The sequence below is a fragment of the Saccostrea cucullata genome, unplaced genomic scaffold, assembly GCF_032062105.1.
Source record: "Saccostrea cucullata isolate Sc308-1 unplaced genomic scaffold, CSIRO_AGI_Scuc_v1 ctg4335, whole genome shotgun sequence".
Classification (NCBI taxonomy): Eukaryota; Metazoa; Mollusca; class Bivalvia; order Ostreida; family Ostreidae; genus Saccostrea; species Saccostrea cuccullata.
Window position 1 is genome coordinate 20,001 of NW_026932126.1, and position 22,768 is coordinate 42,768.

General features: G+C 34.3%; 1 protein-coding gene across 1 annotated transcript; it reads right to left on the reverse strand.

Moving 5' to 3' along the window:
• Window positions 1-10,819: 10,819 nt before the first annotated feature.
• LOC134234495 (E3 ubiquitin-protein ligase TRIM71-like) lies at window positions 10,820-12,682 on the reverse strand. The gene has a single exon (XM_062716573.1). It carries the CDS (start codon window positions 12,475-12,477, stop codon window positions 10,849-10,851), a length of 1,629 nt encoding a protein of 542 aa, XP_062572557.1. The 5' UTR covers window positions 12,478-12,682; the 3' UTR covers window positions 10,820-10,848.
• Between the last annotated feature and the right edge of the window lie 10,086 nt (window positions 12,683-22,768).

The following is a 22,768-nucleotide window of genomic DNA, read 5'->3' on the forward strand; positions in this document are numbered from 1 at the left end:
TGTTTTCCTCACAGTATTCACAAACAACGGCTATTTGACATTCTTGTGTCGACTCCATTTCTCTTAGATATTTTTGAAGGATAAGCAAGTGCTTATTTATCATTATGAAAAGTTTGAAAATTATGCGACAATGACTTCTCCGACATAGGCTCTACCATAGCACAATTCCACGCAAAATAATATTTTCAAAATTGCAGCTCGAATTGCTTTAATCCAAATAACAGATACAGCATAACGGAATAAAAGGATTTTATTTCAGGATATAACACATTTTTAAAAGAAACAAACAAAATCAATTTCCTGTTTATTGCCAGTTTTATTTATAAAACCGGTTCTACTATAGCGCCTTTGAATAGGTCAACCTAAACCACGTGTCTTGAATGTAAATCACAATAACAATAGAAGGGATACATCAGTGCTTCACTTTATGCTGCTGGCTAGAAAAAAGGGGCGTCATATTTCTGTCCTTCATGACTATCAGTTTCAAGCTACATGTGTTTGGATTTAGAATAGCATTCTAGAATGTTTAAGCACACTCTACACTACTGGACGAAAAAAGTGCTGAGAATCCCAAATTTTACTGATAAAGTTTGATAATTACTGATACTGTGCTGTTGATGCTGATAAATACTGATATTTACTGTTATTATGTTCCCCAAACGAAGTTGGGGAACATATTGTTTTTACTCTGTTTCTTATTATTATTATTATTATTATTAGGGTCTTCCGTCTTCAGCGGAAGACCCTTCTATTATTCTTCGGTTTCTTTTTTACCTTTATTATTATTATTATTATTATTATTTTTATTCTTTTTTCTTCTTACAAAATTTGTGCAGACGATTTCTCAGATATGTTTCGTTCGATTTGCTTCAAATTTTCACAGTCGATGCGTTGTGATCTGAAGTTAATTCTGGCAAATTATTTTTTGGAAATTCACTTCCGGTCGGGAGTTATCGCCCTTTGATCGAAATTTAGAGGACCTCCTTGTCTGTGATGGAACTCAAAAACGGTTCAAGCTAGAAAGCTGAAATTTTGAGGGATGGTAGAGGACATGTTGCCATATTGCACCTGGGTCAGGATATTTTCCGGAAGTGCCTAGTATGGAAGCTCGGTAGGGGTCAAAATTTAGGACACGTTTTATGAGTGATTTTTTGAGACATTTTCTATCATATCTTTTAAAATATAAATATTTTGTTAAAATATACTGTACAACATTTGTGCAAAATATCAAGATCTTCAATATGATATCAAGAAAAATGTGCTGACTCATCAGATTAAGGGCTGAAAGGGGCCAACAGTTTTTATTTGATAACTCTTTTAAAGTCAATATTTTGTTATACATTACTGAAGCAAAGATCTTTATCTCAACCGTCTACAACTATATATTATGATTTTTATGTCGTATGGTACATAATTAAGGGCCACAAGGGGCCAGAATGCTAAATCTTTGATGCTTTATATCTCGAAAGGGAGAGATAATTTGATAAGCAATATTGAACAAAAGTTGTTCAAAATCATGTTCTAAACAATATGCAACCTTTCATTTTTTGCTAAACGTCCCCGTTAAGGAGTTGAAGGGTTGGCCCCTAATTATATCTTTTGCTTTTAGCTCAAAAACGAATAAGAATTTCTGAACAGTTGTTGAACAAAAAATGTTCAAAATCTTAAGATCTTTAAGATGAGACCCCGAAAAAGGAAATGGGCACTCGAATTAGGGGCCAAGAGGGGCAAAAAGTCTTCAATCGATAACTCTTTATCAGTTAATATTTTGTAATACATTACTGAAGCAAATATCTTTATCTCAACCGTCTACAACTATATATTATGGTTTTTATGTCGTATGGTACATAATTAGGGGCCACAAGGGGCCAGAATGCTAAATCTTTGACGCTTTATATCTCGAAAGGGAGAGATAATTTGATAAGCAATATTGAACAAAAGTTGTTCAAAATCATGTTCTAAACTATATGCAACCTTTTATTTTTTGCTAAACGTCCCCGTTAAGGAGTTGAAGGGTTGGCCCCTAATTATTACTTTTGATTTTAGCTCAAAAACGAATAAGAATTTCTGAACAGTTGTTGAACAAAAAATGTTCAAAATCTTAAGATCTTTAAGATGAAACCCGGAAAAAGGGGCTGTGCACTCGAATTAGGGGCCAAGAGGGGCCAAAAGTCTTCAATCGATAACTCTTTATCAGTTAATATTTTGTAATACATTACTGAAGCAAATATCTTTATCTCAACCATCTACAACGATATATTATGGTTTTTATGTCGTATGGTACATAATTAGGGGCCACAAGGGGCCAGAATGCTAAATCTTTGATGCTTTATATCTCGAAAGGGAGAAATATTTTGATAAGCAATATTGAACAAAAGTTGTTTAAAATAATGTTCTGAACAGTATGCAACCTTTCATTTTTTGCTAAACGTCCCCGTTAAGGAGTTGAAGGGTTGGCCCCTAATTATATCTTTTGCTTTTAGCTCAAAAACGAATAAGAATTTCTGAACAGTTGTTGATCAAAAACTGTTCAAAATCGTAAGATCTTTAAGATGAAACTCCGAAAAAGGGGCTAGGCACTCGAATTAGGGGCCAAGAGGGGACAAAATTCTTCAATCGATAGCTCGTTATCAGTTAATATTTTGTAATACATTACTAAAGCAAAGATCTTTATTTCTACCGTTTACAACTATATATTATGGTCTTTATGTCGTATGGTACATAATTAAGGGCCACAAGGGGCCAGAATGCTAAATCTTTAATGCTTTATATCTCGAAGGGGGGAAATATTTTGATAAGCAATATTAAACAAAAGTTGTTCAAAATCATATTCTAAACAATATGCGATCTTTCATTTTTTGCTAAACGTCCCCGTTAAGGAGTTGAAGGATTGGCCCCTAATTATATCTTTTGCTTATAGCTCAAAAACGAAAAAGAATTTCTGAACAGTTGTTGAACAAAAAATATTCAAAATCTTAAGATCTTTCAGATGAGACCCCGAAAAAGGGAATTGGCACTCGAATTAGGGGCCAAGAGGGGCCAAAAGTCTTCAATCGATAGCTCTTTATCAGTTAATATTTTGTAATACATTACTGAAGCAAAGATCTATATCTCTACTATCTACAACTATATATTATGGTTTTTATGTCGTATGGTACATAATTAGGGGCCACAAGGGGTCAGAATGCTAAATCTTTTATGCTTTATATCTCGAAAGGGAGAAATATTTTGATAAGCAATATTGATCAAAAGTTGTTCAAAATAATGTTCTGAACCGTATGCAACCTTTCATTTTTTGCTAAACGTCCCCGTTAAGCAGTTGAAGGGTTGGCCCCTGATTATATCTTTTGCTTTTAGCTCAAAAACGAATAAGAATTTCTGAACAGTTGTTGAACAAAAAATGTTCAAAATCTTACGATCGTTAAGATGATATGAATAAAGAGGGCCGATTCCTAAAATAAGGGGCCGTTAGGGGCAAAAGGACGATTTTTTAAAGTCTTTAATGTTCAATGTCTTTTTACAGATTGTGGTAAATCATTATTTTAGAATGAAAATCGCAATCAAAATCTTATCTCATCTCATCAAGAATTGGACGGAAGACCCACTCGTTGCTCGCAACGAGATCTCATCTAGTTATAATTATTATTCTTTTTTCTTCTTATTTCTTCTCCGGTACTTTTTTGTCCGGAAGTGTTCTCAGAAACTGTTCACCCAACTAAGTTAAAACCTTTTTAGGGTTAGTAGGCATGTTGTGTAGATGTGCCGAACGAAGGTCATTTTGCGCGCATACGCATGCACGTGCGGGCGCGTGCAATGAGTAAACTGACTGATATATTTAATATGGTTGTAACTTTTATATTTTTTGATAAAATGTTTTGAAACTCATTATATAAAGATATATAAGTTGTGTAGATAAGATGACATGGTCAAATTTGCATGAACTCACGCGCATGCACGTGCGCTTTGCTCTGATTGGCTGAAACAGAAATCTCAATATCTTTTTTGTTTTATGATGAAATGCTTTGAAATTTCTAACATAGACATGCATTAGGATGTACTACAATATGATATATAAAATTTTTCATGAAATCACGCGCATGCACGTGCGCTGCAATCTGATTGGCTGAAACTTTAAATGAGTATAACCCCCTTGGTTTTCAACCAAACAGCATGGGATTTACAACTTAGATAGACATAAAGGACTCCTACAGGATGGTATGGTCACCATTCACATGCATGCATGTGCGTGCACGTGCGCTTTGCTCTGATTGGCTGAAACAAAAATCACAATATCTTTTCTGTTTTTTTACAAAATGCTTTGAAATTTAAAACATAAGCATACTTTAAGATGTCCTACAATATGATATATAATAATTGTCATGAAAATACGCGCATGCACGTGTGCTGCAATCTGATTGGCTTAAACTTTAAATGGCTACAACTCCCTTGTTTTTCAACCAAACAGGATGGGATTAAGAACATAGACAGACATAGTGGGCTCCTACAAGAAGGTATGGTCATCATGCACGTGCGTGCACGTGCAAATGAGTACAATAGTGTAGACAGATGATATTGTCATTACGCTCATGCAATCACGTGCACGTATGCATTGCTTAAATTTGAAATACTTGGTATACTTTTGGAAAAAAACGTTGTCTTAAATGCATAGATTTTGCCTTCTATAATGAAACTTACAGGGAATATGGCACGAGAAGGGAGTTGGGGAGCGTTTGGGGAACATCTGTAACGGTTCCCGTTACAATTAGCACTAGTTATTACTGTTGTTGCTGATATTTTTTGTTGTTTCTGATAAATACTGATAATTACTGTTGCCTTTTACTGTTGAGTCTGATAAATACTGATAAATACTGTTGAGGTACTGTCGTTGCTGAGAATTGCTGATAATTACTGTTGAGGTACTGTCGATGCTGAGATTTACTGATAATTACTGTGGTCATTGTTTTTAACCTGGTAATTGGTTTAAAATAAAACAGAGGGCTATAAATACCTTCAATTATCACTTTCTTTTACTTGAATTGTCATGGCAAAATTTTCATATTTTTTTTAATGTTCTGCTTGTGGCAAAATTACATGACTGTATGTATGTATGCTGATCTCAATTTCTACATTACGTTAACTTTGTAAAAATGTTGACAATAATCAAATGAATTATTAATAGAATGAATATAAAGAACTAGTATTAATAAAAAAAAATAATAACTGCAGAAAAAAATGGAATTTTACTTTTGCATGAGATCTTATTGAAAAATAATCTGTAAATAAAAAGAAAATTATGTTATCTTAAAAAAGATCCATCGCCGCCTTTCCCGACTCCAAGAAAATTGTGTAGAGAGATCGGTGATCGTTTTCTTCAATAATAAGAAATAATAAGAAAAAAGTTCTTAATGGATGGGAAAAAATCGGGAAAAAGTTTCCTGCAGGTTAGAAAAGTTGGATTTGTTCCGTTTTCACTAGGTCAACTGGTCGAGTTTGGACAACATTTTGTTTTTGAAGGCCTTTTTTTGTCGAAAACAATTATATTTATCTTGTTAAATGTTCAGTTTTCTGGTCTCTTTTCGTCGAAATATTTGAAAATTTGCTTGAAAATTAGAAATTTTATCCCTTTTAAAAAGTAACTAAGAGGTGAAAACAGGTTTGAATATGTTCAATCTGTGGGCACTGATTTTAATTAATAATATATTTATTTATTCATTTATTTTAATGTTATGTAGACGTTTGTAGATCGTCCAAGAATTAAACTCCTCCACATGTACATATGTACAAGTACACACTGTATGCATGTGCAGCCGGCAAATGGGGCGAGCTGATTAAAAATTAGAGGTAAAGAATCCCTAGTACAAGGGTACATGTGTTTAGTTTGTCTTAAAATTTAAATACAAAATCATTTTTAATTTAATCAGTTTTGAAATCTCATTAATTTATTTATTTGATTTTATTAAATGGGAAATAAGAACTGAAATGAGACTTAATTTAATATGTTACTATTAGTATATGATCAAATTGATCGATTTTAATTTTGCATATAAAAAGTTGAAAGGAAAACACCTTTAAATTGATTTCAATTCATCAGAAATCGGTGATCGACCTGTGATTTGGCTGTATTGTGTACATGTCTTCAGCCCCGGGGTAGAACGGGGTACAACTTGTATATTCCATGCAAATTGTAGTGGTCAGCGTAACAATGGGCACTAATTACCTATTGTTCTTCGTCTGCGGCTACAGGTGTTTTCAATAAACAAACTACCTACACTGTACATGTACTCGCTACTTTGGAACAATCTTAAAGTTTATGGTCGCACGAAAAAAAAAATCCATAATATTGAATTTGATGACGAATAAAATTGATAGAAAAAATATTTAGAATAGAACACTTTGGTACTATAATGAAAAAAAGATACATATATGTACATAATGTACGTTGTACAGACTTATTTTCATTTTTATTTCAATTGTCAAAGATCTATCTTCTTCAGTATTTAATTTCATTTTTTAGTTTTACGCATATTTCTTCAATCAATCAATCATTTATTTGAATCTTTTTACCATTTTACTTTAGTATACATAGACCACAAAAACATAAAAAAATGTAGGTGGTTTTATACATAACAGTAGGTCTAAAAGGCATGCGTGAATAAGAAACTAAACCAAAAAAAAAATGTAGGTTGCTATAAATGCAAAGTAAGGGAATTTAGGCCGGGGAGTATATTTTGTTTATCAGATAAAAGAATATCCCGGGGGAGGTGGTCACATGTATTTTCAATTCTGAATCTCTGCTAACGATTGTTTGGGACCGGTAAATACCCAAACAAAAACTTTTCTTAACAAATCATGCCAAAATCACATACAAACCATATCAAACTCACAAATTCATGATTTTGAACTATGATTTAGACATGATCCATTAAATGGATCATACTGAAATCATAGATGACAAATAAGGAAGTATGATCCTGATGTGGTTTGTTTCTGGGGAATGAGTCTGCTATGATTTTCTTGCGATTCTGACATGTGCCATTAACTTAGAAAACAAAGGAACATGAGTTTGAAATGATTCGTTAACTTTAAGTGCTAAAAGTTTGTGATTTTGATATGGTTTCTTAACTTAGTCTTTAAACTCCATACGAGTTACACATGATCTGTTAACTTCTCTGTTGAGAATCATGAGTTTTATATGATTTGTTAACTTTGTCAGAATTGGTTGTATGATCCTGATATGGTTTGTTAACTTTGTCATCTATGATAGGTGAAAATGCAAGCTTTAAATTCACTTTTAGCTTGGAGAATCAAACAACATGCATACATCAATAAAAGTCTTATTTAAAAGAAAACAGGAAAATTAAGTTTTAATAATTAAAATGCACACGGCATGTACAGGTATATAGTAACAAAGACTATATTTTTTTGAAATTGAATGAAATGACAAACAAATTTAATACACTAATTCATATTTAAATTAGCACACATGTATTTTGTTTAAATAACGCAGCCAGAATTTTATTAAAACTCTTTCTCTTCATGTAATATTTGTGATCCACTCCCAATCTAACTTTGAGGCATTAGATTAGGATTGGATCACTGGTCAGTTTCAGAGTCATAGTAACCTTGTTATGCAATTCTCCTGCTGGGCAGCACGCTGTAGTACAGTGGTTTGCAGCTGATCTAGGTCAGAATTTGAATTCTGATAAACAAGATGTGCGCGTTTTCTTGTTGCCGATTTAAAAGAAAAGCCTTTGCATCATATAAGCAATAAAAATAAGTGCTGGACTATTAACTCTATACTCGGTGAGTATAATTCATTAATTTTATTGTTGACCTTTTTTTAATTTCTACCAGCAAGTGCATGATTCATTTTTTCTTTGTAAATGTGTAGAAGAGACATAGCAAAGCTTTACATGGATTTGAGCTGAAAACTTAATTTAAGTATCAAATTGACCTTGTTGATTCAAATATTTGTTGTACATGTACATGTTAATCGTTATATAAAATGTTTATTTATAAAAATGAAATTGTTTTGCAGCTACAGACATTTCCATCTTCATGATTAACATCTGAGTTGCATTCAAATTAACAAATTCAAAAGACCCGCCTTTGGTGAAGACAAAATTTGTGTACGTAAATAATATATTTCAACAATAGTATTCTTTTGGTGATTAATCTAATTCTTTTCACTAATGCAATGGGGAAAGTACTTGAATATTTCATATTTTCATGATCTAAAGATAATGATATGTTGATCGATAAATAAATACCACTTTCTCTACGTTTCTTTTTGATCATTTTAATACGAGTTGTTAGCTACAACAGATCATTCCAGGATCATGGTTTTAATACGAGTTGTTAGCTCTACAACAGATCATACCAGGATCATGGTTTTCTTGCTAGTTGTTTAGTTTAACAGATCATCTCAGAACCATGATCCATTAGCTCATTTGCATGTGAAATTTTCCTATACCGAAATCATATCAAAACCATGATTTACACATGAGTTGTTAGCATGATCCGATAGGCTGTTTTTTCTGTTTGGGTACGTAGACGAGAAATTGACTTCACTTTTTAATAAAAAAAAAAAGGTGTGCAAAATATACAATCATATAGATATAAAGAGAAAGATTCTTTAGTGAAGCACTTTTTTGAAATAATATTAGCCTGAATTGTTCCCAATTCAGATGCAGGAAAACTCCACTTCGCTTAATCCGAGAAAAAAAAAAACCTTACATGTATGGATTTTGAATGTCAGAAACATGACGTTGTGTATCGATCGCACTCATGAATAAATGTTATAATTATTTCCGTTCTGAAATTTGTATTGTTCATTGCAATTGATTCTCTAAAATAATTTTATCCATGCATATAAAAAATTCGATAAGTATAATATCATAACTTGCATGACTTTTAAAACACACAACTAAAGAACAGACCTTGCCCTATCGGCTATCACTTAATTGTAAACAGTATTTCACCCCCTTTTTTTTTGTGCTACAATCAAGTAAAATCATATAAATAAGCACCAAGTCTGTACTGTTCGTTTATACAAAGGTCTCGGACAAAAATGGAATTAAAAAGATTATAATCACTGCACAAAATTCTAATTTTACAAAAACGCAAGCCGTAACGATATCCCTGTGGCAGAATGTACTAATTATTGACCCGATTCTAAAACGAAAGTAGAACTTTTACACGTGGTTGACAGGTATGTTCAATAACAACAAGCACAAAGTTTGCACTAATGGAAAATGTTAATTCAAGTTATAATTTATTTTATTTAGTTTTTTAACTGACTGACCGCATATAACATGTTTAAGGAGTGGTGCATAATATTAGAAGCCATATGCCCATAGACTTAAAACTGTATACAATGAAAAAAGAATTAGCCTAAAAAAAGACGTATATTTCATTGACTGAAAATCACACTGCATAAGATTTATGTCATGTAGTGTACAATACTTAAGCCTTAACAAATAATTTAAAAGAGAGAGAGAGAGAGAGAGAGAGAGAGAGAGAGAGAGAAAGCTATAAAGCGACACGATATAAAATTCGCAGGGAGGACATCGGAGAACTAGAGCGTGCTGTCTACATAATATAAATAAAAAAAAATTAAAGATGCTTCAATTTAATTATATAACCCTGTCACATTCTTCTATTTATAAAATAACAAAGTTTACGCTTCAAGACTAGATTTCATAAAAATATTTAATAGCGTCTTGTTAAAATGAGAGCTTAATTTAAAAGTAATTGGAAAGGGGGGGGGGGGGGTGTTTTCAACTTAATGTGCTCATGCATTTTCAGTTCTCCACACGGTAAAATAAATTGATATTTACAACCATTGACTGTATTGAAGTATTAAAGATACCCACAAAAAGTTTTTGATGACAATACACATACATGTGAGAAAAAATATGAGATGAGATTTTTTTTAACCTTTATATGAACAAAAATTAAACTTTTTAAAAAAAGTACTTGGGAAGAAAAACCACTTCAAATACAACAGAATAATTTTCCTCAGATAATGTTATCTACGTGTAAGGAGAAATTTAAAGAAAAAACACAAATATTTATGAAAGCTTATGTTAACATTACGGTCTAAAAATAATTATAATGAAATTAATAGATGAAAACTGAATACAAATTAATAAAATATGACTTTTTTATTTAGAATAATTTATTTTGTAATTGACTGTAATGAATTTGTTAAAATACTTTAAAAAAAAACAAATAATCATTTCTCAGACTATTTTAATCCTTTCCAAGGTTAAAAACAATGACCACAGTAATTATCAGTAAATCTCAGCATCGACAGTACCTCAACAGTAATTATCAGCAATTCTCAGCAGCGACAGTACCTCAACAGTATTTATCAGTATTTATCAGACTCCACAGTAAAAGACGACAGTAATTATCAGTATTTATCTGCAACAACTAAAATTATCAGCAACAACAGTAATAATAACAGTAAATATCAGTAATTATCAGCAAGAACAGCACCGTATCAGTAATTATCAAATATTATCAGTAAAATTTGGGATTCTCAGCACTTTTTTCGTCCAGTAGTGCTAGCAAAGATTCTATATGTACTTTGTTTACGTTGTTGAGATAGCTGCGATGATTGGGTAATTGGAATACACAAACGACAAACAGAAAGACGTTTATTTATGTTGCAATGCATCAATGAAAAAAATAGAATTCTCAGTTTTATTAATCTTTTTATGTACTAAAAATGAATTAAATTGATGTAATTAAGCGTTCAAAACTTATAGCACGGTATAAATTGTCTGTCAATTACTTTTATTTTTCATTCATTTTCAACGTTATTTTCGCTATTCTTGAGTATTATGAAGGTTTTAAATACTCCACTACTTGAATGCTGGCGTCTAGATATTGTCCCACTAAGAGTCTTCTTCTGTCATCAATTGCCAAAGCAGTAGGGAAGTTAATGTCTTTCAAAACATATCTCAAAAAATTTCCTTCAGAATCAATGACATGTATTGCATGATTAATATAGTCAGCAATAAGGATGTTACCCAAGCAATCTGTAGCTAGGCCTCGAGGCGTGAAAGACTTATATCCCTTTTTCCCTTTATACATAAATTTCAAATCACCCGATGAAATGAAAACAAAAACCGTTTGTTTTACTTCATCCGAGGTGCAGATATCTGAATTACTATTGACACAAACATATGTGGGATTTTTGAGTTTATGATGTGAGCCACTGATACAAATGATTTTCCTCCTCTCACCATCTGATGAATAGACACTCAATCGACCAAGTTTTGTCATTTCGTTATGCTCAGCTACGATTATATCATCAGAACAGCAGGAAAGGCCCCTTGCCTTCCAAGAATTATCTGAGGTTATTGTCTCAATAGTTCCATTTTTAACTCTTTGTACACCCTGTTGGCTTTCTGAGGTGTAAAAAATCGTTTCATCGTAAGCTTGTGTGATGTAGTTTGGTTGTTTTTGAATGGGGAGTGACATTACTTCTTTCCCATCGAAATCCAAGGCACGAATTGTGAAACTCTTTTGGATTCTGTAAGAACCACAAACAAGGATTTGATCTTGACGTGTATACGAAAGATCAAATATATATCCATAAACTGTAGCAATAGTCTGTACGTGTCTAGTATCCTCAAGCAGTTTTTCCAATTCTCTGTAAGGCGCTTGTTTTTGAAGATTCGATACTATGACCTTGTTGGATGGAATCAAAGTTCCTAAGAACTCTAAACAGTTGAATTCCGACTCAGATCGTTGGAAAACAGGTAGCGTTTTTTCAAAAAGTTCCGAAAAGTTTTCAAATGAATATGACGTAGCTTCGTACATAGCTAGCTTTTTAGGGTCGGCAATTTGCAAGGAAAGCTGAGATTTACATTCTTCGATATCTTCAATGACTTTCTCTAGATTCGTTTTGTTATCTCTTAAATAGTCCAGATGTTCCATTTCCATAGCTTCGATTTGCATTGTTAGTTTCTTGACCGTCTCCTCCACTTTATTCTTCAGGGTTAATCCAGCAATTTCCACATCTTTTCTAATGGCTGCATATTTTTCAGGAATTGTGGATATTTTTTGTTCATTGTCACTTGCAAGTTTCATGTAAGTACTTTTAAATTCTATTTCGAGTTTCAGAAGTTCCTTTTCAATCAACGTTCTCTGAGCCTTCAAACGATCTTCCATATATAAGGAAAAATGTTCTTTATGTTCAGTTTGGGAGCAAACAATACAGATCGGTACACAGCAAGTATTACAGAATAAATCGCAGATATGTCTAATATGTTTATCACATACTATACTTGGCAATGCTTTTATCCCTTGGTATGGGGAGTCAAAATGGTCGGGATAATTCTTTTTATGTTTCCCCAGGCATTTCTCACAGATTTTTTTGCCGCAACTACAAGAGAAATCCACATTATTTTCCTCACAGTATTCACAAACAACGGCTATTTGGCATTCTTGTGTCGACTCCATATTTCTGTACGTTAAACTACGCAGCAATATTTTGTAAATTGTTTCACACTAGAGGATCTAAATACCTGGGTATTTTCATGCATGGTTTAACGTCCTAACTTGCATAGAGTGTCTAATTGTTGATCTAAATAATGAACGTCATGCAATCACTTATCTACTGTAGGTAAATTTTAGTGTAATCAATGGTATGTTGCAATGAGGTTTTGTTCCCAGCCGATCGATAAGTTATATAGAAATTTAAAGGACGCGTCTTTGTATCCAATATACCTACGTCTGCATCTAAATAGCTATCTGCCATTTAATAGCTATCAATAAATGTAATAACACGACTTCTTATGCAATTTTTTTTTTACCATAGTTAAAGCTGTAGAATGGCTATCATAAGATATTTTTTTAATTAAGTATATAGAGAGAAGTTGTTTTTTTTCCAAAAAAGTAGTTAAAATTTTATAGTAATCAATGCAGTTGTTCTATGTACTAAATGTTAGTTTTGGTGTAATTGTGAATTTTCACTTTAATTCTTTTAAAAAAACAAATCTGGTCGCAAATCTTTCAAAAGTTTCTTGAAACAAATTAATATTGATATACTATACGCTTTTCTTGAAATATATTCTACTGATTAATGTAAAAAATCAGGATAATTTCATATTCTTCCTAGACAGACATTTGCGAATCGAAATTACATTTCACCTAGAATTTTGTTAGCTTTGAAAAGCTGCATTGGGATCGCAAAAATCATAATTTATAATCTAATCTAATAATTATAAATTGTCTGAAATTGAAAAATAAATAAATTGATGTCTGAAAAAATTAGCGTTAAATATCTCGGCCTTTTAATGATTGATGTATGTTGTTTAACGTCCCTCCTGAGAATTTTTCACTCATATGGAAACAACACCACATGCCGATGGAGAGCTACAAATTTTGTACTATGCTCGGCACTCATGGCCTTTGAGCAGTGAGGGATCTTTTTCATGCCAGCACCTACTGCGATACGGTCTCATCCGAAGGAGTGGTCTCCACGTCCTGCAGTGGGATTGGAACCCGCGACGAAAGGGTTGACTCCTTACTTCACCACTCTAGAGCAGACGCTCTAACCACTGCGCCACGCGGGCGACAGCCTTTTATTGAATATTGCTTTTACATATACTTTCACAGAGTGATATACTCGAACGACAATTCGAAGAGTGATGAGAGCTGTATAAGATATCTATTTCCACAACAAATTAAGTTATTTATTAATAACTCAGTACCTATTAGCCACAGGTACTTGTGGAAAGCCCCCACCCCCTCCCGATATTCAACTCCAGGGCTTATTGGACTTTTCTTTAACACGGGTTATTCCAGTCAAACCGTTGCAATCTCCTTAAGTAAAAGCAATGAGAGAGATTATGACGTCAGACCAAAGCTATATATCTCGGACGTTATTGTATTAAGTGAAACATTCTCTATGCACTTCCGTTGCGTTTAACTGAGGGAATTTCAACGTATAGAATGCTATTTAAGGAGAAACAATGGAATTTTATGCATAGCCAGTCCGATAGAATTGACTAAAACAGAAAAATGTGTAGAAACAGTGTGAATCGACATTTAAGGCTGAAATAAATTTTTAAAAATGCATGTTTTTCAGCATAGAAAGAACATTGGGGGTACAAGCAAACAGACTGGAGTGGCATACTTTTCTTTCTAATAAGGCATACTGGGATAATTTTTGTGGATCGAGTATTTTACAATTTTTTCGCATTGTACACACGATGAATAAGTGCAATCAATATAATTTGTGAAAAATTCCCAATAAGCCCTGGGATTGAATAAAGGCGGTCGGGGTGATATCTTGTCCACAGGTACCTGTGCTTTCAACCTCCAGCATACCCTCATTAAATAAATTCAAACATTTGATATAGGGTATTAGAATAATGTGATATTTGACACTTAGAGAATAGACGCTCATGTTTACAGTTATCATTGATTTTGGGTAATTTAAATGAAAAGAATAATATAAATAAATAGGATGCAGTTTTTGCTCGTGCATTTGAACAGCCAACTCGTGCTTCTGTTCTCCAATATTATTAAATATTTACATTCAGTATAATTTTCCTTATCAAATCCATTAAAAATTCATGACGTTCAAATTTCTATAACACACGCGAGACCTTGTCACCGCGCAGTAGGTACACAGTAGGAACTACATGCATTTTTAATACTCTAGAAATACCAAAATGTAAAATGTTTTATTTCAATTAAATGAAAAACTACAACCCTGAGAAATGAATGTACAAATTAACGTAATGTGCGTTAAGAATTGATTTGTCACCTTTTTTAATCGCAAAGTTTGTTTGCGTAATTAAACTTTGCAACGTCACTTAACGTCATCTGACCTCACAAACGGCTCTTACGTCTATTAACCACGTTAGTTTTGAAGGGCGCTAAATTCACCTTAAATGTTAAAGAAATAAGCAATTATGAAGAAGGAAAATTAGAGAATGTAAATATAAACATTGAATTCATATTTGAGGCTGTCTTCGGTCCTATAACACACCTGGTCGTGCCGACAAATTTATCATACCGCGCTAATGCGCGGTATTCAAATTGTCGGCACGGCCAGGTGTGTTATGTGTTATATGACCGAAGACAGCCAAAAATATGAATTCAATGCTTTAATAATAATTTTGAAAAAGAAGTTATATTGTTCAAGTTTAAACAAACATTTTTTTCAATTTGTAAAATTTTTGAAGATTATCGGCTTATCCACCAGGAAAGAATAACTCTTTAATTTATCATTGAATTCAAAGAGTTTGAAAATGATTTTAAGTTGAAATCTTTTAATGAAACAATTGTCATTTTATGCATCCTGATGTGTCAAGAAAATTCTTTGAGTCTTTGAATATAATTTTTTAATTAACATTTGTACTGCATGGAATATTTCATTTAATCTAGCCTAGATATTAAAGCTTATTGGAGATTTGAAATTTTGAAAGTAAATAAAAGAAATAATTCAGCATATGTATGAGCATAAAAATCTTAATATTTTCTTCAAACGCCTGGGACCGGTCACGGTAGCCTAGCTAGAGGTAGTGCGTTCCCTTCGAGATCAGGAGGCCCGGGTTCGATTCTCATTCGCAGCGCAACGTCAAACCTAAGACTTAAACATAGGTAATGACTGTTCCTTCGCTAAACGCTTCGCATTAGAAGTGAAAGTCAAGGGACTTTCGGACATAACCTTAAAAGCGTAGGTCCCGTATCGCAGTAAACGTTGGTACGATAAAGAATGACCCAATGAATTATGAGTGTCGAGTATATATCTAAAATTGAAGCCCTTCACCGGCATACGGTGACGTCTCCATATGAGTGAAAAATTCTCCATTGGGACGTTAAACTACATCAATCAAACAATCAATGAAATGCCTGGATACCTATAATTTTTTAACTGAAATATATATTTGTTGATTAATTGCCTATCAGAAAATGCATAGTAGATGCTTTAATATGATTGAAGAATTTTTTAGGGTGAATTATAAGTCTGTAATACTCAATCACTGAAGCATGATTTTCGGAACCTGAGGATCGGGCTACATTAAAGTACAGTGTGAAAAATATATACTATACGCATAATATACATAACAATATTTATGCATATGTGTATATAACTTTTCATGCAGAAAAAATTGAGAGAAATGTTATATAATCTCAACCTTAAAGAACTATATGCGGTATATTGCATGTATTTGTCCTGGCAAAAGTCAAATTTTAAAAACTTCCTGAAATGTGCTGAATTCAATCAATTGAATGAGAAATATAACTTAACAGAAAATATTAAAGTTGCTAAGCAGTGTGTTAACAATTTTTGTTTTCATGACGTCACAAACTAGTCCGATTTTATATCCTTTTTCAGAAAGAGGACAAAATGAACAAAATTTCAACAATTTTAGCTTTAGAATTTATGGAGCGCAAGTTTGTTCAGAAACAATATTGACATATTTCATTGATATTATCATTCTACACATTATATCAAAATATTGATCCTGAACACACATGCGCTCGGTGAATTTTACTCAAAATATCGACGAAATATGTACATTTTCTGTAAAATTCATAAAAAACTGAAAACTACGTCATGTTTGTGAAGTCATTACGTACATATGACGTCATTACTTATGAAAATATTCAGTGCTTTGAAATAAGCATATACTCCCCTGTTTAAGAACTTAATTAAATATATCTCCATCAAAGTTTGATTTGGGGGGCAAATATTGGTTATTACCAAATAAAGTTCTTTGAATTCATATTCTTCGAGTTGAAATTGTTTTATTTCAATTTTTAATAAATTAAGGTCTTCCGTCTCCAAAGGAAGACCTTCTTGTTATTCTTCGGTTTCTTTTTCCCTTTTCGTACCTATTTTGTGCACGCGAGTTCTCAGTAGTGGCTCATCCGATTTTCTTCAAACTTTCAGATCTGATAGGTATTGCTCTGAACTTATTGGAACTTTTTTTTGGCGTTGACGTCACTTTCTATCTTGAGATATTATGGATTTTCTGATTTTTAGAGTGTAGGCTTGTCCGGGAAACTCCTCCGAAACCACTTAAGATATTGACTTACGATTTTCAGTCAAAATAGAGGAAGAATTGTAGAGTTGCGGGCTGGTGTCCAAATCTTTCTAGCGCAAAAGGCGCCGAAGCTCGGTAGGGCCCGAAAAATATCTCAGAAACATCTCACAGAATTTTACACCTTTTGTTTCATATCTTCTTGTCTCTTTATAATTTGTTAAGACGTATTGAACAAAAGTTGTGCAGAATGAAAAGAACTTTTATATGATATGAAGAAAATGGGGCGGACTTATCAAATTAGGGGCTCAGAGGGGCCAGAAATCTTTCTGTAGAAAGATTAGAATGGTTCTATCTAATAGAATCGATGAACAGGAGATTTGGTGACCATACACTACCGGAAACGCATAAAAGAGAACTTCAGTAAATCAAGAAGACGGCTGGTGAATCCTTCCAAGAATACTCGACTAGGATTGAAGCTAATATGAGCAAAGCATACCATTGAATTTAAAATACTGAAATTTATAAGAGTTTAAGCATCGAGCACATGCTAAATGGAATCAACGATCAATCTTTTGCATATGATGTCTTAACTAAACGACCACAAACCTTGCAGGAGGCTGTAAATCTGCTCTCTTGGCATTTCTCGTGCAACAATGGTATTAGAGCTAAACAATATCTCAGACAAATAGCTATGGAGGAAGAATATATCACTCCAGAAGTCAAAAGAGTTGGCAATAAACCGTTCATCACAGAGGACAGACTGTGCCAATTTGGACGAGAATTAACAGAGTCCATCACCAGCACTATGCGTGATATACAAAAAGACATGAAGAACTATGTTGACCAAAAAACAACACACAGTTTGTCCAAATAATCCTATGTATGTTATGGCTGTGGTGAGGAAGGGCACACCAGGAAAAAATGTCTCTTGTCAAAGGATAGAAAAGAATTCAAGTCAACCACCAAGAAGGTGAACAATTAGCAGACACAGACGAAGGGTGGATCTAACCAAGGGAGGCCATTTCCTCACCCTACATGTACAGAAGAAAATAAAAAAAAATCTTTAAACTAGAAGGGGCTGAGGTTGTCGACCAAACATCAGCCCTACTAGGAAAAGTGGAAATGAGTAAAATGGAGAAAAACACCATTATCAATCAAAAGATGAAGGAATCCACGGTGATTAAAGCAAATCCACAAACCACGACGGAGGGAAGTTTTGAACAGGTGAAGGAACCTTGTGTACTTAATACTGCACCAGAGGAAAGTGAGGTTGTCATTGATAGGGTACATGCCGTAACTATCCGAGCTCCCGTTACCATTGAGGGCATTAGGATGAATGCTGTGGTAGATACTTGAGCAGAGGTGACAGTGATTAGTGAGAGAAGGTTTCAGGAAATTCCTGTTGAGAAATGTCCGCAGTTGCGACAAGCTCCAAGAAGCTTAGTGGTAGCAGAGGCGGGTAGGAAAATGAGGACAAGTGGAATAACGGAAGTCAAAATGGAAATAGGAGATGAAAACTATGCATGGGAAATGTATGTGGCACCAATAGCAGATGACCTATTACTTGGTTGCGACTTCCTCGATCAATATGATGTAACCATTAATACACGACGTGGTTTGGAAATTCAATGCAAGTGGGTAGAATGTTACGGGGATCGCAAACAGGATCAAGTTTCAAGGTTACATGTTGATGAGACCATCAGCATACCCCCTTCTTCTGAGGCATTGGTAATTAGAAAAGGAGAAAATCCTGAGTTGATTGACACCTGTTTTTTTGCAATGGAACCAGTGTTTGGAGATTCACAAGAGGTAATTGTGGGCCAGAGTGCTAAATCTTTGACGCTTCATATCTCGAAAAGGGGGAAAATTTGAAAAACAACATTGAACAAAAGATGGTCAGAATAATTATCTTAACAATATGCATACTTTGAATTTCTGTAAAATGGCCCCATTAAGGACTTCTAGGGGTGGCCCCTAAATATTTATACAAATCATATCTTCTAAAGGAAAAAAGAAATCTCTGAATAGTTGTAGAACAAAAAGTCTTTGAAATTACAATACCTGTTGTTTGATATCAAGAAAAAGGGGCTGACTCATCAAATTAGGGGCTTAGAGGGGCCAGAAGTCTTTCATCTTTAACTCTTTAATGGTCAATATTTTGTGATACATTACAGAAGCAAAATTGTTCATATTAACGATGTGTAACAATATATTATAAAATTTTGATCATATGTTTCGTAATTAGGGGTCACAAGGGACCAGAATGCTTAATCTTTGACGCTTCGAATCTCGAAAAGGGGGAAAATTTTGAAAAGCAATATTGAACAAAATATGGTCAGAATAATGATCTTGATAATATGCATACTTTGAATTTCTGTAAAATGGCCCCATTAAGGACTTCTAGGGTGGTCCCTAAATATTTATATTAAGCATATCTTCTAAACGAAAAGAAATCTCTGAATAGTTGTAGAACAAAACGTCTTTAAAATCACAAGTCCTTTTGTTTGATTTCAAGAAAAAGGGGCTGACTCATCAAATTAGGGACTCAGATGGGCTAGAAGTCTTTCATCTTTAGCTCTTTAATGGTCAATGTTTTGTGATACATTACAAAAGCAAAGTTGTTCATATTTACGATTTGCAACAATATATTATAAATTTTTGATCATATGTTACGTAATTAGGGGTCACAAGGGGCTGGAATGCTCAATCTTTGACGCTTCATATCTCGAAAAGTGGGTATATTTTGATAAGCAATATTGAACAAAAGATGGTCAGAATAATGTTTTAAACAATATGCATACTTTGAATTTTTGTAAAATGGCCCCATTAAGGACTTGTAGGGGTGGCCACTAAATATTTATATCTAACATATCTCAACAACGAAAAGAAATAGGTGTTGAACAAATAGTATTTGAAATCACAAGACCTTTCGTTCGATATGAAGAAAGAGGGGCTGACCCCTCAAATAAGGGGCTAAGAGGGGCCAGAAGTCTTTCATCTTTAACTCTTTAATGACCAATATTTTGTGATACATTACAGAAGCAAAGTTGTTCATATTAACGATTTGCAACAATACATTATAAAATTGTGATCATATGTTACGTAATAAGGGGTCGCAAGGGGCCAAAATTCTATTTCTTTGATAATTTACATCTCGAAAAGGGGAATATTTTAAGAACCTAGATTGGACAAAAGATGTTCAAGATATCGTGATATTAATCAGAAACTTTAAATTTAATGAGGAAAACTTAATATTGTAACAGGCTGGCCTTGAAATATCCTTATTTTCATTGACAATAAAATCTTAAACAATTTAAGTACATAGCCTTGTCAGGTAAATAATAATCAAAATACATAAGCATATAACAGAAAACCATGTGGGACCAACACAATGTTAAATCTATAACCAAAACAAACATGGCATGATTCATGGAATATACCAATAAATACATGTACAATAACTTGAACTTTTACAGATAAAATCTACCCCCCTTTATCTAATAAAGTAATGAATATTACACTCCCCCCACCTTAAATCCACAATTCTCCTGAATTTACAGTCAAATTAATTTACTGGTTTTGGAAGCCTAAGTTTCACATCACATTCATCAAGTTTGTCTATGATCCAGTCCGAAGATATATCACGGCAAACGGTACATTGCTCTAACATTTCCAGTAGTTTCTCTTGTTGTCTATTCTTCACACCACAAACGGCGATGTCGCATATGGCCTTATAATTATACAGTCTCATATTGATCTCATTGGCTTGATTCTTGGTTAGGATTGGCATGGCTGAACCTGGCAGACACAGGAAATTGAAACACAAAAGAAGGTAATTTTTATCTACTGTAAAGTCCAAAACATCTTTTGAAGTAATGATAATTGCTGCCATCTCCAAGGCATGGAGTCTTTGTTCAGGTGAGAATGTTTCCCATTCAGGTGGTGGCCATGATAAGGGAACTGGAGTGTCGATGATGGAGACTGGAGGAACTCCACTCCACTCTCGCTTGCCTGGTGGGAGGAGAGGCATAACCCCTGTCGACAATAGCTTCATGGCTCTCTGTCTTCCATCAACAGTAGGGTGGGAAGGGGTTGAAATTGGAAATGCCAATAGAATTCCTTGTTGTTGTTCATATGGAAAGGTGTGTGCAATTGCAGGACTATGCATCTTACATGTAAAAAGATCAAAATCCAGTTTCTCCTCACTGTTTTCTTCTTTCCTCATTACTACATCACAACTCTCTTTCTGTTCATTCCTCTCCTCTGTCCTGCTCTGTATTTCACCACCCTCTTTCTCTCCATTCTTCTCCCCTGTACTCTTCGCAATATAACTGTCTCCTTTCTCCTTCCTGCTCATCTCCTCTGTCCTGCTCTGTATTTCACCACCCTCTTTCTCTCCATTCTTCTCCCCTGTACTCTTCGCCATATAACTGTCTCCTTTCTCCTTCCTGCTCTTCTCCTCTGTCCTGCTCTTTACATTACTATTGTCTTCCTTCCGGTTCTTCTCTTCTGTCCTGTTTTTCACTTCACGGTTCTCTTCTTTGCTGTTTTTGTCCTTTTTGCTCTCACCCATTCCACTTTTCTTTCCCTCCTTCCTTACATTCTTCTCTTTATCATTATTTTCTAAGTCTTGACTGCTGGCAGTGAAAGTAAAAGTCGCTTGAACTCCTTTTTTTTACAGATATGATATCACTCTCTTCCAATCCGATAGTGCTTGCAAGATGTTTGGTTAGCTGTTTCCCTGGGTGTTTAACGTCTGTAAATGTAGGTGGGTTCATGGAACACCCTCTCACTCTCCGCAAGATGCTTGCCAGCAGTCTGGGATCCTTGTCTAGTGATCTTAAGGTTATATTGTACCAGAGGGTATGGTCATTGGAGTGGATAGTCAGGGATGGGTTCTGTTGGAATTTGATGCTGCAAAGTTGAAGAGAATCTGTTAGGGCAGGGTCTTCCGGGGTGTACTTTAATCTCTTTGTTTGGGGTTCCATCTCTTCTTCGTAGTCTGGAGTAAACTTCGATGTTTCCTGGCTGTTTCCCCTTTTCTTCATTTCTGTATTCCACTCCCCTTCCCACTCTTCTCTCCGGTGCCTCTGGACTTGAGCAGTATCGAACCATGCCCTCACTAACTCTCTGGCTTTAATAGCTGGAGGTGTTCTGGCAGGACTTGGAGTAACCAGTCTGCGATAGTCTCTAGGGTAAATGGACATCCAAAACCCGTTGTTCTCCGAGAAAAATTCATCTTTCAATTCATCAGCCTGGTCCCTGTGCTTCGTTTTCACATGGTCTTTTAGTTCTGGCGTTGATCGTTTAAATAACCTTTCCTTAGGGCAGGGGGGACATACCACACGCATGCAACCATGTTCTCTGCTGGATAGATGGTTTTTCCTGCTCCTCAGCGTGGGGAAAATCTCATTACATTTCCAGCAGGATATTCTCAGCTGGGAAGCCATTCTGGAATTCAAATTGATAAATTAAGCCACATGGATAGATCTTTACTTGGCAACCAGGAATCTGTGTCTGTCAGGTCAGCGTCTTAAATCAGAGTGTAATATAAATGTTCATGAAGGGGGATAACTATGGACATGGATCTAGGTACATGTATACTCAAATGGCAGAAGGGAGGGGGGGGGGCATCACCATAGTATGTAGCAACAAACACAACAATTTCAACACGAGACATCTCGTTTACTCATCGTAGGACATCCTCTTCCTATATCAGGAACTTCCCTATCTAACTGCATCGTCAA